This window comes from Protomyctophum parallelum (genome assembly GCF_964188405.1).
Source record: "Protomyctophum parallelum genome assembly, chromosome: 13".
NCBI classification, from domain to species: Eukaryota; Metazoa; Chordata; class Actinopteri; order Myctophiformes; family Myctophidae; genus Protomyctophum; species Protomyctophum parallelum.
In genome coordinates this window covers 18,809,897-18,833,481 of record NC_139708.1, presented here as the reverse complement: position 1 = coordinate 18,833,481, position 23,585 = coordinate 18,809,897, and the positions used below count along the sequence as shown (strand labels likewise).

At 46.0% G+C, this 23,585-nt stretch overlaps 1 protein-coding gene across 1 annotated transcript in view; it reads left to right on the top strand.

Moving 5' to 3' along the window:
• Positions 1 to 13,222: 13,222 nt before the first annotated feature.
• Positions 13,223 to 23,585, top strand: part of usp31 (ubiquitin specific peptidase 31) — a 31,782-nt gene continuing 21,419 nt past the window's right edge. Inside the window, exons 1-9 of the mRNA XM_083780826.1 lie at positions 13,223 to 14,544; positions 15,201 to 15,335; positions 16,799 to 16,893; positions 16,998 to 17,090; positions 19,444 to 19,579; positions 20,378 to 20,525; positions 20,609 to 20,789; positions 21,674 to 21,785; positions 22,454 to 22,548. Of these exons, the coding sequence (XP_083636952.1) occupies positions 14,002 to 14,544; positions 15,201 to 15,335; positions 16,799 to 16,893; positions 16,998 to 17,090; positions 19,444 to 19,579; positions 20,378 to 20,525; positions 20,609 to 20,789; positions 21,674 to 21,785; positions 22,454 to 22,548 (1,538 nt within the window). The 5' untranslated portion in view covers positions 13,223 to 14,001. The remainder of the gene's footprint in view (positions 14,545 to 15,200; positions 15,336 to 16,798; positions 16,894 to 16,997; positions 17,091 to 19,443; positions 19,580 to 20,377; positions 20,526 to 20,608; positions 20,790 to 21,673; positions 21,786 to 22,453; positions 22,549 to 23,585) is intronic.

Below are 23,585 nucleotides of genomic sequence, written 5' to 3'. Positions count from 1 at the left end.
ATAGAAAGCTATTGTCATGTTGATTTCATAAACCACCACAACCCTACAACATCACATTCCATGCATACTGTATAGGCTCATCAGCTTTGTTCCATACTTCTAATCAAAGAACACATGTTCAACCACAATTAATTATTATTATTACTTGCACAAGCAGAGTGCGCAAGTACCATACATGGCCTATTTGTGTGCAAAGCGCAAGTTGGAGCTCGACAGAGCGCATTTCTAGTTTACTTTTAATTCGACTACAAGCTGGACTGTTGGCTGTTGCAACCTTTTTTGATTTTTAAATTGCTGCCCTCAGGGCAGCAATTTAACATTGGTGCTAGAACAGAATTTAGCAAGTGCTACTTTCATTTAGCTAATGTTTGCTTAGCAAGGTGCTAATTTCATTTAACTAATGTTAGCTACTGTAGCTATCTGAGACCAGCATTCAAAAGCTGCCCTCAGGGCAGCAATTTAACATTGGTGTTTGTATAGAATTTGGCTGCCCTGAGACCAGCATTCAAAAGCTGCCCTGAGAGCAGCAATTTAACATGGTTGTATGTATAGCATTTAAGCTGCCCTGAGACCAGCATTCAAATGCTGCCCTCAGGGCAGCAATTTAACATTAGGGTATGTATAGCATTTGGCTGCCCTGAGACCAGCATTCAACATTGGTTTATGTATAGCATTTGAGCTGCCCTGAGACCAGCAATTTAACATTGGTGTTTGTATAGAATTTGGCTGCCCTGAGACCAGTATTCAAATGCTGCCCTGAGAGCAGCAATTTAAGTGAGATTCCACAAACAATCGGATGGATATTGAATTATCTTTATTGAAAAGAATAGGAGAAGATAGCTAAACCGAACTTTTTCGGTTTAACTTTGTTTCTGTGTTGTCTGGTTCGGTGGTTCCCTGAGCTGGCTTTGCGCGTGCACGAGCCGTCTTTCACAGATGTTGTTTCAGGAAGGGGGCGGAGCTATTTTCTCCTATTCTTTTCAATAAAGATCATTCAATATCCTTCCAATTGTTTGTGGAATCTCACTTGTATGAAACAGTGACAACATGCACTTATAAAACACAGTCAGAATGATGTTTTGATAGTCTGTTATGACATGCTTGTCAGAATTTAAAAAGAAAAAAGGAACTGAATGAAGGCTTTTCTGCATAGGCCTACAGTGTGACCCTCTGCTTTGTTTCCATGGACACAACTTCCCCAGCTGGCTTGAACTGCTTGATGAGTCTCTGAAACAGAATCTTTCAAATATCAATCGTCCATATAGTATGCATGGATAATTAATTAATTAATAATTTTAATAATGGAAAACCTGAACGAAACAGTATAGATAGATAGCCCAAGTGCAGATATGGAGTGATTGAACGTACTTGACATTTTAGCTTTAGATTTTTTTTTCTTACCAATAAAATGCAGTATATAAAATATAATTTATGAATTCATGAGATTCTATGAATATATTGACCAGGGGTATATAGGCTGCAACATTGGGCATGGGTGCCATCATTGGCACAGAACCTTTTTTTTCTTCTTTCTTTCTTTCAAATATCAAGCATACGTCAAGGCAGAGTCAATACAACGTGATGTGTCCAGGTATAGTAGACCATCACATTTAGAAATAAATGATGTGAATTCTGACCTCGCATTGGCTGATATAGGCATGCTATGATGAGTGCGTCAACCTTATTTACCTTATACCTGTAACCTAGCAACGGCCACCAGCTGCTGTTAGTAACAATGTAGTTTTCATTTTATTATATATATTTATATATTCATATAGTAAATAACTAAATATAATTACATAATGCAACAGTGGTATCGTATTAGTAGCCATACACTGGAGGTCGGGCACAATATTGACAATGGTGTTGTAACTGTTGCCACTATGAGTAATATAATTAGTTTATTTCTCTAAGACAAAGTTCATAATGAAGAAGTTCATAATTAAGTTACAGTTATGTTAAAACATTATTTCATTGCTTTTCTTGTCAAGTTGTTGTGTCTCGTTTGGTCTGCGCATGTCAATTGGTTACACAGAACTAGCCACAAGCAGCAAGGTGCAGCAGCTCCTGCACTGGTCACACAAAGAGACGTTAAAGTTCACAAGAGACTGTCTAACTGTCATTAAGCAAAGGTTACAAGGACCCAAGTCTGAAGAGATTCCCTTGCTTGTTATGCACGCAGCCAATGAGGTATTTGTTGTTTGTTTTGTCTGTATTTTACTCATGTGAAATGTTTTGCATCTACATGCTGGTGTGAGGGAGGAGGTAGGTTGTCGTTCAGACCAATGCTCCGTCGGATGAAAGTACTGCACTCCACATTTTCACGATTTTTCAAATAAATCAGTAGAGGAAACCACATGTGTCCGTCTGTGCTCGGAGGGAGTTACAGGTGTGCTTATATGGCTTTCGGATTTCGGCCTTGGGCTTTCGGCCTATCCGGCACCGTGGGCACGGCTTGGGGTATCCGTGGATTTGCACGGCTTTGGACATCCGTGGATATGCACCTGGGAGGATATGCACGGCTTGGGATACACTGCCATGTGGGAATAGGCATGCATGGCTTGGGAAGCCGACATCCGTGGATATGCACGGCTTGGGATACACTGCCATGTGGGAATAGGCATGCATGGCTTGGGAAGCCGACATCCGTGGATATGCACGGCTTGGGATACACTGCCATGTCTTCCTTCTCAGAATGCATTTCTTTCATGTGGATTCCAATTCCAAGGGATTCGATTTCCCAAACTGATCATCTGACAGTGCCTGTTCCTCTCCAACGCTGATGTGCATCACTTCAATCAATGTCCACAACTTATATTTAGCGTGGTGACTTCTCCTTGCACCAGCCATCCAAATACACTTTCCAGTGCAACTAGTGTTATATTTAGTAAGTGTGACCCAAGTGCACAGCAAGAGAGGAGGCGTAGTTCAGGTTTAGTTCAGGTTTATTCACAAAGGTTTGTATGGAAGGGAGTGGGGTAGTAGTGGATCAGTGGCTCTCCAGGTTGGCCTAGCTCAGCATGGGATTCCAAACACTGAGGAGGAGAAGGAGAGGAGGCGTCAGTCTTCAGAGAAATAACAAAGGCAGGAACTGCAACCGTGTAAAGCTGCACGGCTGGGCAATAGCTATGTAAGGCTAAAACAATAACTAGCACTATACTCAGTTTAACAACACATAAAGGCTTGAGCTGTACTTTACCATACATGTAGACATGTGAAGCTCTGGCGTGGAATGAAGGGCAGACTGGGTTATTGTAGAGGCAGTGCTTGATTGCAGGATGGAAGACAGGTGCAGAGGATTGGTGCAGGAGAGCAGGTGTGCTGAGTAGAGCCATGGAGTAGTCAGTGAGGGGGGAGTGGCTAAGCCGTGCTTGCATGTGAAGGTGAGGAGGAGTGAGCCGTAACAGTACCCCCCCTCCGAGGGGCGCCTCCTGGCGACCTCCCGGGGGCGTCGGGGTTGGCCCTGTAGAAGTCCCGAAGGAGAGAGGGATCCATGATGAGCTTTCTGGAGATCCAACTGCGTTCCTCGGGGCCGTAACCCTCCCAGTCCGCCAGAAACTGGAAACCTCGACCTCTGCGCCGAACCTTCAGTAGCCGCCGAACCGTCCACTGGGGATGCCCGTCGACCATCTGAGGTGGCGGAGGAGCAGGGGCAGAGGGCATGAGCGGGCTCGAGGACACAGGCTTGATCTTGGACACATGAAACACGGGATGTACACGCAGGGAGGCTGGGAGCTTGAGACGCACAGCCGCCGGACTCAGGACGTGGTCAATCTCGAAGGGACCGACGAACCGGGGAGCCAACTTCTTGGAAGGCACCTGGAGCGGTAGATCGGCAGAGGAGAGGTACACACGTTGCCCAGCCTGGTACACCGGAGCAGGAATGCGGCGACGGTTGGCCCCACGGCAGGAACGCTCGTTGGAGCGAAGCAGGGCGGCGCGGACTTTCTTCCACACGCGCCGACACCGACGGAAGTGGGCCTGGACAGAAGGGACAGAGGCCTCCGACTCCTGGAGAGAGAACAACGGGGGTTGGTAACCCAGAGAGGCTTCGAAAGGGGACCTGCCAGTGGCGGCACAGGTAAGGGCATTGAGTGAGTATTCCACCCAGGGTAGATCCTTGCTCCAGGAGGTGGGGTGGAGAGCAGAGACACAGCGGAGGGCAGACTCCAAGCTCTGGTTGGTCCGCTCAGCCTGACCGTTGGACTGTGGGTGGTATCCCGAGGAGAGGCTAACGGTGGCGCCAATCTCCTTACAGAAGGCCCGCCAGACCTGGGACGTGAACTGCGGGCCCCTGTCAGAGACAATGTCACTGGGAAGACCATGAAGACGGTAGACATGCTGGGTGAGGAGTGCAGCTGTCTCCGCCGAGGATGGGAGCTTAGGGAGCGCCACTAGGTGCACCGCCTTGGAAAACCGGTCCACCACAGTGAGGATGATGGTGTTCCCATGGGAAGGGGGAAAACCGGTCACAAAGTCCAAGCCAATGTGAGACCAAGGGCGGGTGGGTACAGGGAGTGGGCGAAGAAGGCCAGCCGGTGGCTGGTGTGACGCCTTGGCACGGGAACAGGTGGCGCAGGCAGCGACAAACTCCCGGACGTCAGTCCTCATGGACGGCCACCAAAATCTCCGGCTCAGGAAGGAGAGGGTGCGCTGGTACCCGGGGTGGCAAGCAAACTGGCTGGAATGGCCCCACTGCAGCACTCGAGAACGCACCGAATCAGGCACGAAGAGCCGGTGACGAGGACCATCGTCTGGGCCCGGCTCAGCTTGTTGGGCCTGTTTGACCTCAGCCTCAATGTTCATGGTGACCGCTCCTACGATACAAGCAGCCGGAACAATGGGTTCAGGCTCGGCTGAGGATTTCTCCGGGGCATGTTGTCGGGACAAGGAATCAGCCTTGGTGTTACTGGAGCCAGGTCTGTAGGTGATGGTGTAGCTGAACCTATCCAGGAACTGTGCCCACCGTGCCTGGCGAGAGTTGAGGCGCTTGGCCTCCCGGATGAAGGTCAGGTTCTTATGGTCGGACCAGACCACCGTGGGCTCTTCAGCACCTTCCAGCCAGTGGCGCCACTCCTCAAAGGCTGCCACCACAGCTAGCAGCTCCCTATTCCCAATATCGTAGTTCTCCTCGGCTGGGTCAAAACGACGGGAGAGAAAGGCACAGGGGTGTAGCTTCTGGTCCCTTACTGACCGCTGGGATAAGACAGCCCCTAGACCGATGTCAGAAGCATCTACCTCCACTATGAATGGCCTGGAGGGGTCTGGATGGAGAAGGACCGGGGCTGTGGTGAAGTGCTCCTTGAGGGCAGCAAAAGCGGCACCGGCAGCAGGCGTCCAGACGTAAGGATGCAGAGTGGAGGTGAGTCGAGTAAGAGGGGCAGCTATGCGGCTGTAGTTCCGAATGAAACGGCGGTAGAAATTAGCAAACCCTAGGAAACCTTGGAGCTGTCTGCGGGTTGTGGGTTGCGGCCAGTCGACGACGGCTTGGACCTTGTGGGGGTCGGGACGGATACAGCCGTCCTCCACAATGAGTCCAAGGAACTCCACAGAAGGCGAGTGAAAGACACATTTCTCAGCCTTAATGTACAGCCGATTCTCCAAGAGACGCTGGATGACCATACGGACATGCTGGATATGCTCCTCAATGCCCCGGGAGAATACCAGGATGTCATCAAGGTAAAGGACCACGAATACCTCTAGCATGTCCCGGAGCATGTCGTTCATGAGAGCCTGAAAGACTGAGGGGGCATTTGTGAGACCGAAGGGCATGACCAGGTATTCGTAGTGTCCACCGGGTGTCTTGAAAGCGGTCTTCCATTCATCCCCTTTACGGATACGCACAAGGTGGTATGCGTTCCTGAGATCCAACTTGGTGAAGATAGTGGCACCGACAAGGGGTTCAAAGTTGGAGCTCATGAGGGGGAGAGGATATTTGTTCTTGATGGTGATGTTGTTGAGCTGCCTGTAGTCTATGCACGGCCTCAGATCCCCACCCTTCTTCTTGACGAAGAAAAAGCCCGCTGCCACCGGGGATGTGGATGGACGTATAAGACCCTCAGCCAGACAGCCATTAATGTAACTGTCCATAGCTGCCTTCTCAGGTAGTGAGAGGTTGTAGAGGCGACTGGCTGGAAGCGGAGCGTCAGGACGGAGCTCGATGGCACAGTCGTAGGGTCGGTGAGGAGGAAGAGTGCATGCTCGCTCCTTACTGAATGCCTCACCCAGGTCGTGGTACTCAGGAGGGACCTTGGAAAGATCAGGAGGGGCAAGGCTGGGTCGTTCAGGCAGAGAAGGCGTCTGGGCAGACCGAAGGCAGCGGGCGTGGCAGGGAATGCTCCAGCTGAGAATGCGGCCCGAACTCCAACAGACGTGAGGATTGTGGAGCTCCAGCCAAGGTCTGCCTAGGATGAAAGGTGTGTCAGGAGAGTCGATGACGTAGGGGCGGATGCTCTCTACGTGATTTCCTGAGACAGTGAGGGTGAAAGCCTCGCATTGGTGTGTGACAGGACCCATGGGGTGGCCATCCAAAGCGAATGCAGAGAGGGACTTCTCCAGAGGCACAATGGGGAGGCCTACCTCCTGGGCGTAACGTTGGTCCACGAAGCTCTCATCAGCACCAGAGTCTATCAGGGCAGGAACGGTGAGTGTGTGCCCTGACCAGGCAAGAGTGACAATGAACCTGGACTTGCTGGAGCGGGACAGGGGGTCGGACAAGCGGCTCACTCGGAACCCCCGAGCGGGTGAGCCCTGTCTTTTGGCAGTCGGCCTGAGGAGGCTCTGGAATGCAGGATGGGGCAAGAGTCCACAGAGTGTGCTGAACCTGCACAATACATGCAGAGTCCCCGTAATCTTCGGTGGTCACGTTCAGCAGAGGTTAAGCGGGCTCGGCCCAACTGCATAGGCTCCTCACCGGCAGATGTAGCGAGATCAGGAAGGAGAGCAGGCCGGCTAAGGCTGGCTGAAGGTGAGGAAGACGGCCCAGCAGCAGGGCGAGACTGGTGAGCCTTCTCACGTTTGCGTTCCCGGTGACGCTCATCAAGGGAAATAGAGAGGGAGATGAGTTGGTTCAACGTGCAGGGCTTCTCTCTCCCAGACAAGGCATCCTTCACGGGCTCTGCCAGGCCCCGCCGGAAAGCACTGAACAAAGCAGGCTCGTTCCACTGGCAACGAGCTGCAAGGATACGGAACTCTGTGGCATACTGCGCCACAGAGCTAGAACCCTGCTGGAGGGTGGAAAGGACTGAGTCTGCATCCTGCCCATGGACATCATGATCAAACACAGTTCTGAACTCATCAGAAAATGCAGCATAGTCATGCATGTAATGTGCCGAGCCCTCACGACTAGCCATAACCCACCGGCGAGCCTGACCGGTGGTGAGATTTGCTATGTAGGCTATGCGGGCGGCGGCAGTGGAATACATGCTCGGTTGAAGTGCAAAGACATACTCACACTGCATGAGGAATTCACGGCAGTGGGCGAAAGACCCGTCATAGATAGCCGGTGCCACCAGATGGGGCTCTCGAGTGGCTGGCACGAGGGCCGGGTCTGGAGCAGGCCCAGATTGGGCAGAAGCAGGCACGGGGGGAGCCGTGGGTGGAAGGAGTCGAGCACTGAGTGCAGCAACCTGGTCAGCGAGATTCTGGACCACGGCAGAGAGCTGGTCCACCTGGGCTTGCTGTTGGTTGGCCTGGGACTGTTGATGAGCAGAAACCCCTTGGAGATCCTCTTTAATACTTATGACAGCATTGGAAGCCTCCTTTAATAGGCGAGAGTGTTCATTCAAAACTTGTCCCTGGGCCTGAAATGTCTTCTCCATGCTGGCTGGGTCCCGATGGCCAGAGCTTACTGTTATATTTAGTAAGTGTGACCCAAGTGCACAGCAAGAGAGGAGGCGTAGTTCAGGTTTAGTTCAGGTTTATTCACAAAGGTTTGTATGGAAGGGAGTGGGGTAGTAGTGGATCAGTGGCTCTCCAGGTTGGCCTAGCTCAGCATGGGATTCCAAACACTGAGGAGGAGAAGGAGAGGAGGCGTCAGTCTTCAGAGAAATAACAAAGGCAGGAACTGCAACCGTGTAAAGCTGCACGGCTGGGCAATAGCTATGTAAGGCTAAAACAATAACTAGCACTATACTCAGTTTAACAACACATAAAGGCTTGAGCTGTACTTTACCATACATGTAGACATGTGAAGCTCTGGCGTGGAATGAAGGGCAGACTGGGTTATTGTAGAGGCAGTGCTTGATTGCAGGATGGAAGACAGGTGCAGAGGATTGGTGCAGGAGAGCAGGTGTGCTGAGTAGAGCCATGGAGTAGTCAGTGAGGGGGGAGTGGCTAAGCCGTGCTTGCATGTGAAGGTGAGGAGGAGTGAGCCGTAACAACTAGTCTTTCATTCAGTCTCTCCATTTTTCCTGTGACCATTTTCCAATATTGGTCTCCAACTCCTAATTCCACTGCATCCATCCCTGATGGGTACATCTGCTATGGGCATTCCTTTTGCTTCCAAGTCCCTCCTTATCTTTCCGTTTGGCGCTTTAATCTTTAAAGCTTTAAGAGCTCAACTTCGGTATTTCCAATAAATGGACATCAATGCTTTTATTGTTCTTAATATTTCTCAAACGAGCCTTCACTTTCCGGGGTTGTTTTGGATCCAAAGACATACATATTCAACGTTTCTTTACCTATAACTGGCAGGTTAAGAGCTCCGGAAATATCCTCTTTAATGAAACTGCGGGTGCTACCTGCATCTAAGGCACCTCAGATGGGGGTAGCACGAGCCACGAATTGCACGTCCTCCAGCAAGCTGCAGACAAGTTGGACATGCTCAGAGGAGACATATCGTCTCTTCGTGAAGGTTTCCAGGCACTTTGGGAAAAGACAACTGCAGCAGCAAGGGAGTTGGGCATAAACCTGCCAGTTATAGGTAAAGAAACGTGTATGTGTTTGGTTCCAAAACACCCATCATAGGGATAGGTGCAGTGGAATTAGGAGTCCTAATTGGCGGAGACCAATATTGGAAAATGGTCACAGGAAAAATGGAGAGACTGAATGAAGGACTATAGTTGCACTGGAAAGTGTATTTGGATGGCTGGTGCAAGGAGAAGTCACCACGCTAAATATCATAACTGAAGTTGTGGACATTGAAGTGACATCAGCGTTATAATTGGAGAGGAACAGGCACTGCAGGCACTGTCAGATCAGTTACGCAACTTTTGGGAAATCGAATCCCTTGGAATCCACATGAAGGAAATGCATTCTGAGAAGGATATCCACGGATACCCCACGGATACCCCATGCCGTGCATATCCACGGCTTCCCATGCCTATATTCCCACTATAGCTGAGGAAGAAATGCCACTTGACAGTTTTCAAATCAGCCTCATGGTGGTGCTACAACAGGACAAGTTGCGTCTCACACACACACACACGCACACACACACACACACACACACACACACACACACACACACACACACACACACACACACACACACACACACACACACACTCACACACACACACACACACACACACACACACACACACACACACACACACACACACACACACACACACACACACACACACACACACACACACACACACACACACACACACGCACACACACAAACCCAAACAAACATGTTTAAATTACTCCTAAACATTTTGCCAAACATCACACACTCTCCTATCCTCCTGGTGGAGACCTGTGCCCAGAAGGGCACTTTTTCTAGTTAATTTCTACATCTCTTAGGGCCCATTTAACCATATAATGCACGTTTAATCAGTGGCACCGTTTCCATTGAGGTTCAATCATCCAGAAGATAAAGGCATATAATAACATCAGTCCGTTAAAATGTGAGCTAAAAGCACGCTAATATGTTTAAATAACTATAATAAAGGATACATTAAATATAATATCGCCTGGTGCGACCATCAACAGCCAATTCAAAAGGCCGTAAAATACACGGACCCTCCTCGATCCATGGCTTTATTTCGAAGCATCCTTGAGCAAGACACTGAAACCACCCTCTGCATACTTGAGCATCCTGCAGTCAATACCTTCTGTGGTTGCTTGCCTCCACCACTGTGTGTGAATGGGCGAGCGTACACACACAGGTTCCTTCCAGACAGGAGCGGAAAAAGATTTTGCGCTGCCGACAGAAAAAGCTGTGACGTCGTGTGCGCGGCTGTTTTTAGACAGCTGGTGGATGGGAATTAAGCTCCACCTCCGCCGACGATGGAAGCTGAGGAGAGCGTCAGATGTAAGCTGGCCGTCGCGGAAGTCGTCCGCGGAAGTGGAGCATTTTCTCCATCCACCAGCTGTCTAAAAACCCGTTTCTTCGGCTGCCGACAGCCGAAACTGTCGGCAGCGCAAAACGGGTTTCCGCTCTGGTGTGGCAGTACCCTCAGGGTGCCGCCACACCAGCTGTTTTTAGACAGCTGGTGGATGGAGAAAATGCTCCACTTCCGCCGACGACTTGCGCGACGGCCAGCTTACATCTGACGCTCTCCTCCGCGGCAGATGTAAGCTGCCGACAAGCATAAAAATGAAGTGTGTCACCCGGCAGTGATAGGCGCTAGCCAATGGAACAGATGCAGCCTGCAGCCCATCCACTGGGCGGTTATTCACTTGTAGTTTTCTTCTTCACAGAGTCAAACGCCCCCTGGGAGGGAATTGTGAAGCCATGTCGCGGGATACAGGTAGATATCTGGGCAGTGGGCACCTCGAAGTAACATTCTGTCCAAAACAAAACATTGAAAACTCGTCTGAAGAAATGTAAAGCAGTGGTTCTCATGTTTGCTTCAGATCACCCCTGTAATCTTTTCATCCATGGCACCCCTGGCTGAATTACATTGTCATTTACTGTAACCCTGATCCTTGATGACATTGAAAATAACTTTATACTTTATAAAATAGCCCGTTCTCTTCAGCCTCCACAGCCCTTCTCATCATCATCATAATAATCCTTCTCCGTGGTGGTCTAGTGGTTAGGGTTTGGCGCTCTCACCGCTGCGGCCCGGGTTCGATTCCTGGTCAGGGAACACTGTTTTATGATGAATTCCTGTTCTGTTCTTTAACTATATAGAAGTGTCTATTTGTACGTCTTTAATGTTTTGATGAATTGAACAATGTGGACCCTGTTGTAAACAAGTGTAATGCTTAATTGCGTCGTCCACTCACAGTTAACAGTCTTTGTATTGAGTTTGTGCTTGAAATGTATTGTAATTCTGCAAACTGTTAATAAATATTTAAATCAATCAATCAAAAATCTCCTTCTCCTTCTCACCGCCGGGTGACACACTTAATTTTTATGCTTGTCAGCAGCTTACATCTGACGCGGAGGAGAGCGTCAGATGTAAGCTGGCCGTCGCGCAAGTCGTCGGAGAAAACAAAACTAGTGTAGCCTCGGCCGGGAGGCGAACCCAGGTCCCCCGTTCCAATGGCACGTACGTTAACCAGTCGACTAGAGAGTCATGACTCGATAGCCAAGTAGCAACGCAGCACCATATAGTCTACACTAGAATGCGCCTTTGTCTGTGTCAACATCTTGTCACTCAATTGTCACTCTCACGCTAGCCTGAGCTAACGTGTTAGGTTTCTGGTCTAGAGGGGCGGGTCGCGGCTCAGATTTGCGCACGCCCTGATTGGATCTCATCGATCTGTCCGTCACCCCCGGCCCCTCCTCTCCCCCCTAGTGCAGCGCTATGTCACATCATTTGGAGCGACGCCCACCCGGAAGGGTTGACTCACACTTTTAGACCAGAGCGGCCAATGCGTTCCTCCAGGCTTTCAATTTTTGCACCAACAAAACGTGTGCACATACACGCACACGCACACACACACACACACTTGCAGTTAGCTGCTTTGGATAAAAGGTGATATAGAAATGCAGATTTACAAGGGCTGAATATGCTGTGAAGGTTTCATTCGCTAGTAGGCCTAAATGAGCACACACACAATGTGAAGCCAAACTGACATATTTTATTAGCTACTAACTTTCAAACTGTTCTCTCTCCTCCTCTCACTTTAATTTATTTCTCTCTTTTTAAAGAATGATAAAAGGTGCTATAGAAATGCAGATTTGCAAGGCCTGAAAATAATATGCAGTGAAGGTTTCATTCAGACATGCTATAGGCATGTCAGGTAACATTGTGAAGCTGCATACTAAATACCTTTTCCTTAGTTCTCACTTTCTCATTTTCTTTCAAGAATTTTCTAATTCTCTAAACCAGTGGTTCTCAAAAAATGAATAGAATCTTGGAAAAAATAAAACAGAAGACAAAATAATAATTTAGAATGGGGGAGTACTGACACAAAACATTTTCTGTTGTAAATCTTCCTCTGCTTAATGACCATGCACTGCACTCTGTCAAACAGAACTCCATCTTCTCAATAATTGAAGGACTCACTCATATTAAGTACCCTGCGGCTCATCATTATATCTCAGCCAGTTGCTTTACATCATATTTATTTAGGAGAATGCAAACTAGGAGAGACTCCAGTTGTGAGAGGGGCATGGTTTATTTTTCAAGTGTTGATTGTAGGCCTATTTATATCGACATTATATGAATTATTATCCAAATACCTAACCCATTCCCAGATAGACAGGAACTCTATAGCAACCAAGTCATGTCATCTTGAATAGATTGCTGTGTTTATGACCCCAAAATATATTACTGAAATGTATTTCAATGCAATGCAAAACCTTGATACAGCTGTTTTGCAGGATCTTAAAAGATTTTGAGAATTGAAGAGAAACCATACACAAAATTGAATGAATTTTGAAGATATGGTGCCCCCTGCAGCAAATTAGTGAACAGTGCAACCGGAAGTGGCCAAAAATGTATTGTTTTTTAATCGGTAAAAGGGAATTTATTTTCCGATTAAATGTAAAAAGTAGTAAATAGTAATACACATCATCAATCATCAACCAAAACAGATTTCCAAACCAAATCGTCCTTGTCAAAATTAAAGCATTGATAATATGTATTTTATTTCGCTGCCTACTTGTCATGATATAATTGACTATTCACATGATGTGAAGTGAATGAATAGTGAATTATACCGGTTTGAAAAGATAATATGGCTGGTTGTTTGTTTTGTTATTTTAGAACGAGTTATGTTTGTCATATAAATAACTCTTGTTTTGAAATTCCACTCAGACCGGACGTTTGCACCGTGTTTTTATTTTATTTTTTTGCCACTTGATATCCTTTTAGCCCAGCAGACAGATTTATGTCTCTCTTTAAAAAAAAATCATGTCAACATTAGAAAGTCAACCAAATCTGCGCATTATTTATTTTCCCGCTGCAGGCTATTGAGGAGGACACAGTGTCGTATCGCGGCGAGTTTTCATAATTTTATACGGAGAGACCTTTATGCGGAGAGAGAGAGAAGACTGTGAGTGTGTGTGTGTGTGAGTGGTGTTGTTATTGCAGCGTTAGCATCGTAGCTAACGCTGCTAGCTGCCAGTGTTGATTGATGCCGCGGGGCGGCACAGCGTTTTACATACAGGCAACAATAACTGGGTAACTTTGGAGTACGAAAACAATGCTGCAGAACAAGTACAGAAGAATTCTGGGGTCGGTGTGAACGGGTCGCTTAGTTTGTACGCCATGCAATGTTACCCAGCAGCAGCATATTAGTCACTGGTTTGGCTGCAGTGTTGTTACTGCTTGGCAAGTTGATCAAATAAAAGCAAAGTCAGCTACATGTTTTGCAACGAGCCACCTTGATGGAGATGTTGCTAGCCAAGGTTAGCTATAGCTGTGCACGATCTTCTGCTGGGTCTGACAGACAGACTGACTGACAACAACAGCAACATTTCCCCAACGTTAAGTTCATTTGAACGTGTTGACAATGATGATGATGGACCACCAGAAGAAGCCAAGTCGATAGCAATGGCTCTCATAATAATACCGCACAGGACATCTTCGTGATATTGTGCGAGTTTGTTTGGTTGTTGTTGTGCAATTTCGGATCGGAGGAGCAGCAATCATGTCTTGTAAATCTGCAAGCAAGGACAAGAAGTCGAGCTTCAGCAAGAAGCTCTTTAGGCGGGGTTCGGTGCGCTCTGTGAGTAGTTTTATGAGCAGGGTGCTGAGGACCCTGTCGACGCTGTCTCACTTTGTGTCCGAAGTGCCAGAGGACGACAAGGATGACGGGGGGTTCACCACCTTCACCAAGACTGGAAGTAACAAAGATGTGCCCACTAGCGTGGAGGATGGAGACATCGGGGTCTTCCTACTCGGGGAGAAGGTGCCCGGGGTGTCTGGTCTCAAGAACCACGGGAACACCTGTTTCATGAATGCCATTCTGCAGTGCCTAAGCAACACCGAGCTCTTCGCCGAGTATCTGGTTCTGGAGCAATACAAGGCCGAGGAGATGGGCGAGGAGAATAGACCAAAGCCAAACGGTTTAGGCCTACACCTACAGAGGAAAGGTGCCCCGGCCAGTGGAGAAGTGACAGAGCAACTATCTGGACTTGTACGTGCGTTGTGGACTTTTGAATATACCCCTCAGCATAGCAGAGACTTCAAAGTAAGTATGAGTATATACTGTACGAGTCAAGATAAGTATGACCAAATTAACCTGTTCATTCACTGCTTTCAAAGCTGATAGTGATAGTTGGACTGGGACATTATGCTTGTTAATGTTAACACAAATACAGTTCGTTACCGCTATAATGTTAAAAACGTCATAAGAAAAACGTCTTATGATGACAATATACTACTGACACACTAACTAATTTTGTATCATGGGAATCAAACACTTAACCTTATTGTATAGACATCACCTTGGGTGTCTATGCTAGGTCTGCCATATAGCCCCTTTTGGGACCCTTTACCTTCTCTGTATTTGTGAAGAATTCACGAATACAGAAAAGGTAAACTAGGGCCACGAAAGGGGCTAGGTCTTACAGTATTATTACCCTCCACTAAATCCTTTCTGTGAAAATGCCAGATCTACAAGAACACAGTGAGTCACAATGAGACACATTGTGAAGTTGTAGATCAGCTATTTTGACCGAATGTTCACCCTAGAATAATTTACACACACGCGGGTTCACGTAGCGGTTACGGTCTTGCCCTGCTGAACGTTGGCCGTGCGAATACAAAAGTTAAATTGTACTGACATTTTGACATCACAAGCAGTGTGGTTTTGAGTGGAGGGCATGATGTTGTTTTGTTTTGCAGAATGCTGTGTCAAAAAGCTGCCTACAGTACAGAGGGAATGCTCAGCATGACGCCCAGGAGTTTCTGCTGTGGCTGCTGGACAGAGTGCATGAGGACCTGAACACGGTCAACCCCAACACCAGACCCTCCATCAAGGTATAGGCTGAGATTTAGAACCAATAATCACTTAATCTTGCTCATGTGGGTTAATCGATTAATTGAAAAGCAATCTTTTTCATACTGTAAATATATATATAATGTATATACTTCCATTAATTCTAATCGAGACATTTTGAAATAATCGTGATTATCGCCCCACCCTGATGTGTCCTGTGTACTTGGTCACTCTCTTGCACTTCAGAGGTAGGTCGTAGAAAGATTAAAATTGACTTCCTATTCTGGAGACGTTGCAATCCAAGCCACAGGCTGTATTATGTTACCAATGCCTTTCTGAGTCTCTGGAATATAAGGTGGACTGTGTAAAAGTAGGTCTAATTTAGTTTGGTGTGGTCCCCACAGTAGCTCTCAGTCATGAATAATGTTTTGCTTGTGAAAAGGAACATTGAGAATAAGCTTCACACCGCCTTGTTTCAGAGGATTAGCTTGTGTTGCCTAAATTAGTAATTAAAGAAAATTAAATGACTAAAACAACCTTAGCTTTTATGGCAAATCTTACAAGAAATGTGAGGAATCTCTGTATGAACGTACGTCTGTAATCCACATATCTCGACAACCGTTCGACCGACCGACTTCAAATTTTTACAACGCGTCACAGACAACCCGAGTGAGTGCAGTGCCCGCCGGTGTCGAGTTGGACAGATAGGTGGTTGTCCAGAAGTAATTCATTGCTATGCATTTTTGGAGGATAGCCAATACGATTTCTGTAAAATTAATCCGATAACATGTAAATTTGAAAAGTTGCCCAACAGGCATATTTCTGGATCTCTTGGAAATGTTATCCCATGGATTGCTGATAATTCATCACATATTCCTTGCTAAAAGGATGGCAACTTGTTACACTGCCAAGTAGAGTGAAAAAAAAGTGCCTTCTGCTATACCACATCTAAAACAAAGGGACAACATTTTGGGATTATACAATGTAATTTGGAAGAAGTAAGATAGGTCTGATGATGCAAGAAGAATTTTTACCCCCTTTTCCCCTTCAATTTAGTCGTTATGCCAGTAAAACTTGTTATGACTGGTGTTGGACTCCGATTGACAGTTAGGAGCCCCTATCGGAAGGACACCGCACCTCCGTCCAACTCGTCCCATTCAACCCCCCTGCTGACAGACGCTGCCCCGGCCCATAGGAGTGGCAACAGGCCTATGTGTCTCTGTCAACTAATGTGGTGGGGATCAAATGTCAGATAATAGGGGGCCCTTTGTAGTCTTTGGCCTATAAATCTGGGAGGTTTATATTTGCTGGTTGACAGAGAGCAACCACAACTTTCCATTCCTCACTGGGACAGAAACCAAACGGCTCACGGACTCGCATACAAATGCGTATTGAATGTCTTCATGTTTTTCCACTATAACTTCTGCATCTTGCATCAGCATAACTGGCTCATACGAACGCCGCCTTTTACATAAAATCTCATTTTCTTTTCTTAATCCTTTAGCCGCCTGTGGAAGAGGATGACCGAAGCCTGGAGGGACCATCTCCTCCCCTCTCTGCTGGGTCATTTGTGCAAGAACTGTTTCAGGCACAGTACAGGTGAGTTGTTTCCCCTCAACAGAAAAATGGTATTCTGGCACTATTGCATTGTTAAATCTCTCTCTCTGCCAACATGGTGAGGTTCTACTTCGTTTTTCCAACAGGTCTTCACTCACTTGCCCGCACTGCCAGAAGCAGAGCAACACCTTTGATCCTTTCCTGTGCATCTCCTTACCCATCCCTTTACCACACACAAGGTGAGTGATGGCCTTCACTCCAATGTGGGACCTAATAGTGAATGATCCATGCTCTCAGAATTCTGGGTCCAATCATGCTTTTGGAGAGTCCTAGACAACCCATTACTGGGGAGAAATAATTCATTTCATTTAACCACCTAAACCCCATTAACCCATTTTGACCTGAGATCAGATTCTAAAAATGTCTTCTACATCCTGACAGTTTTCTGAAAAAGCTGTTTCTATGTCAGTTCTTCGATTTTTCTAAAATAGCAGACCTACAAGCTCGCGATGAGCTTGTAGATCTGCTATTTTTCAGTAGCTAACACCAAAATGGGTTAGACTTGTTAGACTTGAAAGATAGGAAATGAAGGCTTTTGGCCAATGGCAAGGGTCTTCAGTTGCAGATATGTACAGGATTGCAATTCTGTACATGCACGACTAGAAAACCCCCAAATCCGTACATATGACACTACTACTGTTTTGACCGTGACGGAGGCGTGGCTTTCACTAGTACGGAAGTGCTATTTCACCGTCGCTGGTTCGGACTGTATGAGTTCAGGTTTGACATTATTTACTATTCTGTCCATATCGGGTTACAACTCGGACGGGGCTGAGCCGGCTCTACCGAACTCCGCAACACTCGACACGGCAACTCAAGGCCGCTCGGTGGCGTCTCCCGTGGCTCAAGTTCGGTAGAGACGGCGCCCATCCGGTTTTCTAGTCGTGTATGTACGGAATTGCAATCCTGTACATATCTACGTATTTCTGTGAGATCAGGTTGAGTCTTTAGTACCTTTGTCATTGGCCAACATTTAATATGTACGGTATATCAATGATTTGTACTATTTTTACGCTGCCTTAAAATAGATTGTGGTGTGGTTAATTGATTTGAAACTGGTCTGAAAACTATTGGCGCTGATCTTCTCAAAAGCAGTTTTATACTAATCTTACATTCCATTCATGAATAAAAGAGTGATAGACGGCCCTTTCACTGCGGGTGTGTTGTGTGAGATCAGGAATTCACATGAATTCAAACTGGTGTTTGTGTCATCAGTACAAGCACACAAAACACAAATATTCCGCCGCAGCAATAAAACACTAAACGAGATCAATTTTCACAGTGATTAAAAGCATCAACCTCTGTGAACGAGGCATCACCAAATGAATAGTAGTTTGATGTGAAATATTTGCTGAGACATTTTCCGATCGTCCATTTATTTAGTACGTAAGGAGGGCGTTTATACTCTCAATGGTTTTGGGAAACTCAGCCTAGTTTATTCAGGTCAGTCAGATGCACAAAACAGGTTCTGGAGCCAAAGTTTACACAATTGAAGCAGTGTATACCAATATTCACATATTTGCATTCTATCTTATGTATAAAAAAAAATATCCTGTTCTTACTCGAGCTGTGGACCTGGCAGGTTTGTTCTGAGCATCAAAAAGATGGTGTGACATGAGTGCCGGTGCAGGCTAAAGAAAGACAGAAAGAATGTCATGCTGACCGTGTAACAGCAGCAGTGAAGGTTGAGAGCTCACTGCCGTCATGGCATGTCACAGTGATGACATTTAAGACCGTACGCTACTGGCTCAGGACAGATTATTGTTCTTCATGGCGCCCCCATGGCTAATTAAAGACTAAAGTGATGAGGGCAAATGATGAGTTGCACCACATTGTACAGTTCATGTCACTATACTCCTCGAGCAATTATGCTAAATGACACAATGATGCATTGAAAATGGCTCAGATTTCTCTCCATTGCCATATTCTTTCATTAGGTTGCTTCTTTAATTAGACTATGAGAAAATAAGTCCTACAACTCCTTGTATTGGACATTAAGCTGTAAAGAACACAATAATAATAATAAGCTGCAGAAGAGAAATGTGACTTGACATTTGAAAACTTAAATATCATCATCATCTTAATTATTGATATTGTATATAATCATTATTATAATATTATGTGCCTATTATTCGTTCACCCACAAATGGGCCTGTTACCCCAGTTAGCCATGTGGAGGCACTATAATTATAGAGCATCACTCACACTTTTTAGGTTCTAGGTGCTATTGTTACAGGCAGCATTTGGCACCCTAGTAATACATTAGTGACTTATATAACTGTGTGATAGTGCCCCATTCATATGAAGGTCCACTTCGAAAATGTATACAGTCTGCTGATTTGCTTTGTTGTGGGTTCTAATCAAGTCAACCGAGAAAAGAGACTGAAAGACTCCCCGAGTTGGCTCGCAATCGGATTCAGTTTCCAAATTACATAAGGATGTCGCCTCCTGTCCCTGCGCGGGGATTGGTCCGCACAGACTGCATTCATTTCAAAAGGCTGATTAAAATGAAGTATTAACTCTGTCCCCCAGGCCCCTGTATGTGACGGTTGTCTACCAGGGAAAGTACTCCCATTGCATGAGGATCGGAGTGGCAGTGCCTCTGAACAGCACGGTCTACCGGCTGAGAGATGCTGTGTCACGTGAGACCAAGATCCCCATGGACCAGGTGCCCTTTTTTTCCCAACCCCTCTTATCAGTCACGCTGCAGTGATACTGGGTTACACGCAGTGTTAGTTCAGCATTCCCACAGCCAGGAAGGATACAGCCTGTGAACAAACATTGTTTGGTTATGTTCTTCTGGCTGGCTGTCTGTCTGTCTGTCTGTGCTAGTGCTGCACAATTTTTGCTCAAATGTGAAGGTCAATTTTCCTCCCCATGAATTGAGATCACGATTCTCATTTTTGCCATGAAAATATTGATTGCCTTTTTGTCTGTAGTTGCTGAACATTACTACATTCAAAATGTGGCACATGGAGCCAACTACTGTGGCTTTTAAACAGACAACATCAAAGTGTTTGACTTAAACCTCTTACAGTCTCTCTCTTGTGGCAATAGCATAAGAGTAACTAAAATTAATTGGACAGCCAACTAGTGCTGCACGATTCTTGCTCAAATTTAGAATTGAGATCACATAGGTGTTTGAATCTAGATCGCAATCTTTTTTTGATTAATTGTGCAGCACTAGTCTGTACTATGTGTACAGTATATATACTAATATACTATACACACACTTGGAATCAAAATGAAATGCAGGGAAGCATGCATAGTAGTCAAGTGTGTCAATTTGTAACTCCCTACCTCCAAAAATGTACAGATGCACCTGCAGGAAGTGGAGGATACCCCCCTGGCTCTACAAATCAAAAATTTTCAAATCTGCAAGCCATCGATAACTGTTGAACATAAGAGCCACCAAATATAACGTGTCAAATTTGGCCTTGACCTGTTTGCTTTCTCCCCCTTTCAGTTTGTTCTGACTGAAATGTACTACGACGGTTTTCATCGCTCCTTCTGTGACGACGACGACGACCTCGACATCATCCAGGAGAGCGATTCCATCTTTGCCTTTGAGACGCCGGAGACTTTTCGACTGGAGGGCATTCGCACTAAAAGAGGTTTCTGCTGCATCAATAATTACACTGACATTATGTATTAGCGCTGGTCAAAGTATCAAAGCCTGTTTTCTCTTATCACTCAGGAAGCCTCCTCGCGAACTTGAACCAGAACAACTTGAAGTATGTGAATGAACTGGGCAGGACGCCATCGTTCATGCAGGGGGCGATGACTCCCGTCACGGCGTCGCCCAACAAGAACGTGGGACCGGAGAAGATTATTCTCTTGGTCTGCAACCGAGCCTGCACCGGACACCAAGGACGGAGGTACTGTTGCATCCCTCAGAGCAGTCACTGTCTGTCCCCCAGTGGACCCCAGTGTTTGACTCAGCATGTGTTTGGATGGCATCCAGGCGAAAACATAAGCTGTTCTGTGAGGAGACTGTATTCACATTTCAGAATACACTTTTTTTTGTCCCTGTGGCATTTCAGTCCAAAGACTGAAATGCTGCAATTGTATTGCTGCCTCCATAGTCATCAGTCAAACAGAGAAGCATATTTTGCCTTTTTCCTTGATTACAAACCTCAGTCCAAAGGTTTAGTCATGCCTTTTACTGTGCACTGTATGTGATTGTCTGACATGTGACAGTCTGGCTGCTGTGTTACTGTGGCTGCTGGTCTATGACAAACTGCAACTCCGTCACTAATTTGGTTTCATCAGGTATTGTGCAGGCTAAAAATAAGGCTGCACAAATCTCTCTCTCTCTCTCTCTCTCTCTCAATTAGCTATGGACCCAAGCCCCATGAATTTAATTACATCGTGTCTGTCTATGTACGATCCATTTCAGAACAACCACCAAATATCCTCTACAATTCTTGAGTGTCAGAAGATCTCTCTATAGCAAAATGAATTCACGCCTCACTAGGCTCACCTGGTTGATTTATACTTTTATAACTTGTTCGTTTCCTATTCCAAGGGTTTCAATAACTCATAAAATGCTCCTGATTATTATACAGGTATTAATATCCGTTAACCACTTATGCCTTATATTATAGCAAAAACTGTTCGATCTACGAGCTGTGAGCTTGCAAATCTTCTATATTTGACTATTTTCTAAAATAAATAACACATTTTTGCCTAAAATAATTGGACACCAGGGTTAAAGTGATTAACGGGCCTTAACTTACCTAAGAACACAATGTCGTTTCAGATTTGGTCTGCCATTTGTGCTGTACATGGAGCGCACGGTGAGCTGGGACGTCCTGCAGAAAGAGATCTTAGAGAAGATGCGTCATCTCCTGAGGCCTGGAGTCTACATTCAGGTAATAAGAGGACGGGGCAGTCCTGGCCTTATCCAGGAACACGGATTAAACAATTCATCACAGTAAATGTAAACAAGCCTCACTATTTCAGTTGCATTCTAATTATTTTAACCGATACAAAGAGCTTCTATCTGCACCCGGTTGCTTAATAACAAAGGTTATTCAAAATGAAATGTCGCAGTAAGATGTACTGTATGGGTATTATATTTGCAGATGGGGTGAAGGGGTTGCTGGTTGGGTGCCTTCTCATCTTGCACAAACGAGACAGGGTGGGGCAGTATGAAATGCCTCTTTCAGAAAGGTTGATGGGGAGACTGCGGTGCAGCTACTCTCATATTAATACACCTTAAATGTCCCTCCAGTGTTAAGGGCTGTGAACCTTTTTAGGATTTTACAGATTCCTTCATGACGTAAATTGACTGATTCCTTAATGTACAATACATTAACCGTTCCCTTTACCGATCTGTCTGTCTCTCTCTCTCCACTGCGTAATACAGTATATCCCCAAAGCACTTTCTGTGGGCATACTGCCCCGGCCAGATAATGCTAAAGGTGGTATTAATTCCTCACACCATTAAGTGATGCAGGTCCATTGTTGTGATTTGCCTGTGTCTGATAGAAACACTGGAGGGTCTACTGTTAACACCGTGTCTGTCTCTCTACTCTAGGTGGGACCTTTCAGTCTCAGAGTGGTCGGTGTTGTTGGAATCACATACCTGCTTCCCCAAGACGATCAACCACTGTGTCACCCGACCGTGGAGAGGTCTGTCTTTCCCTTTGTTTTAACTCTCCTACGTCAACTATGTACCTTAATGCAGTGTTGGTTGGTTCTCAACCTTTTCAGGATGTGACCCCCACCACCCCAAAAAAAAAATCATATTTAAACTTGACCCCCCTGGTCAAATATGACCCTGTTAAGCACTTGGAATGTAGTAGAGTGTTGAGGCATTCAAGTTTCGGTTCGACAGATACATATTGTGAACACAGCCTAATTTAAAATATTCTGCCTATTTTGGAGGGGTGCTACTGCTAGCCCCTCCACCGTCATATGGCAACCAAGTCTATGGACCCTTTAATGTTTGTTTAGAGCACTAAATGTGACGTCATGTGGAAGCCAAGTCTATGGACTATGTTTGTTTAGAGCACTTTTAACGGTAGCAGACAAGTCTATGGACTGTTTGTTTACAGCACTTTAAACAAACCTTACCAGGTGCCCCACTTCACATGAGTGTGATTTGGTATATTATTTGACAATTTGGCCAGTTTTTATAGTATTCTTTTCTGTCTTTTTGAAGTATTAACAAGCCCTAAAAGTCCTTAAAGTGTCACTTACTTCACTGTCATCTCTGGGGTCCCGACCCACAGGTTGCCTTACTGTATATCTCTACTATACCTACTGTCTTTCCCAGGTCTGTTGTTGTCACAGTGGTTACGCAACGCACCCCTCTAGCTATCTCTTCACATACTGTACATGCCCCGACAGATGATTACCTCTCCTGCTCCAGTTTGTTGACATGCCTCGACATGAATTTGATTCCCAGACACTTTTTTGATGCTTTTCCCACCAAATGGCTACATAACACAGTTGTTGATTTTCACCTGGGTCATGATGTTGTTGATGAATATCCTCTCGGCTGTGAAGATATATCCATTTAAAATGTCACTTCTTCTTTTTAAAGCACTACATGGTTTGGCCCCATGCACTCATTAATATATATAGGCCCCCGAGAGTACTTAGATCTTCTTGGGAAGGTCTATTAGAGATTACAGTTAATTCCCAGAAGAAAATCGGTTCACTTA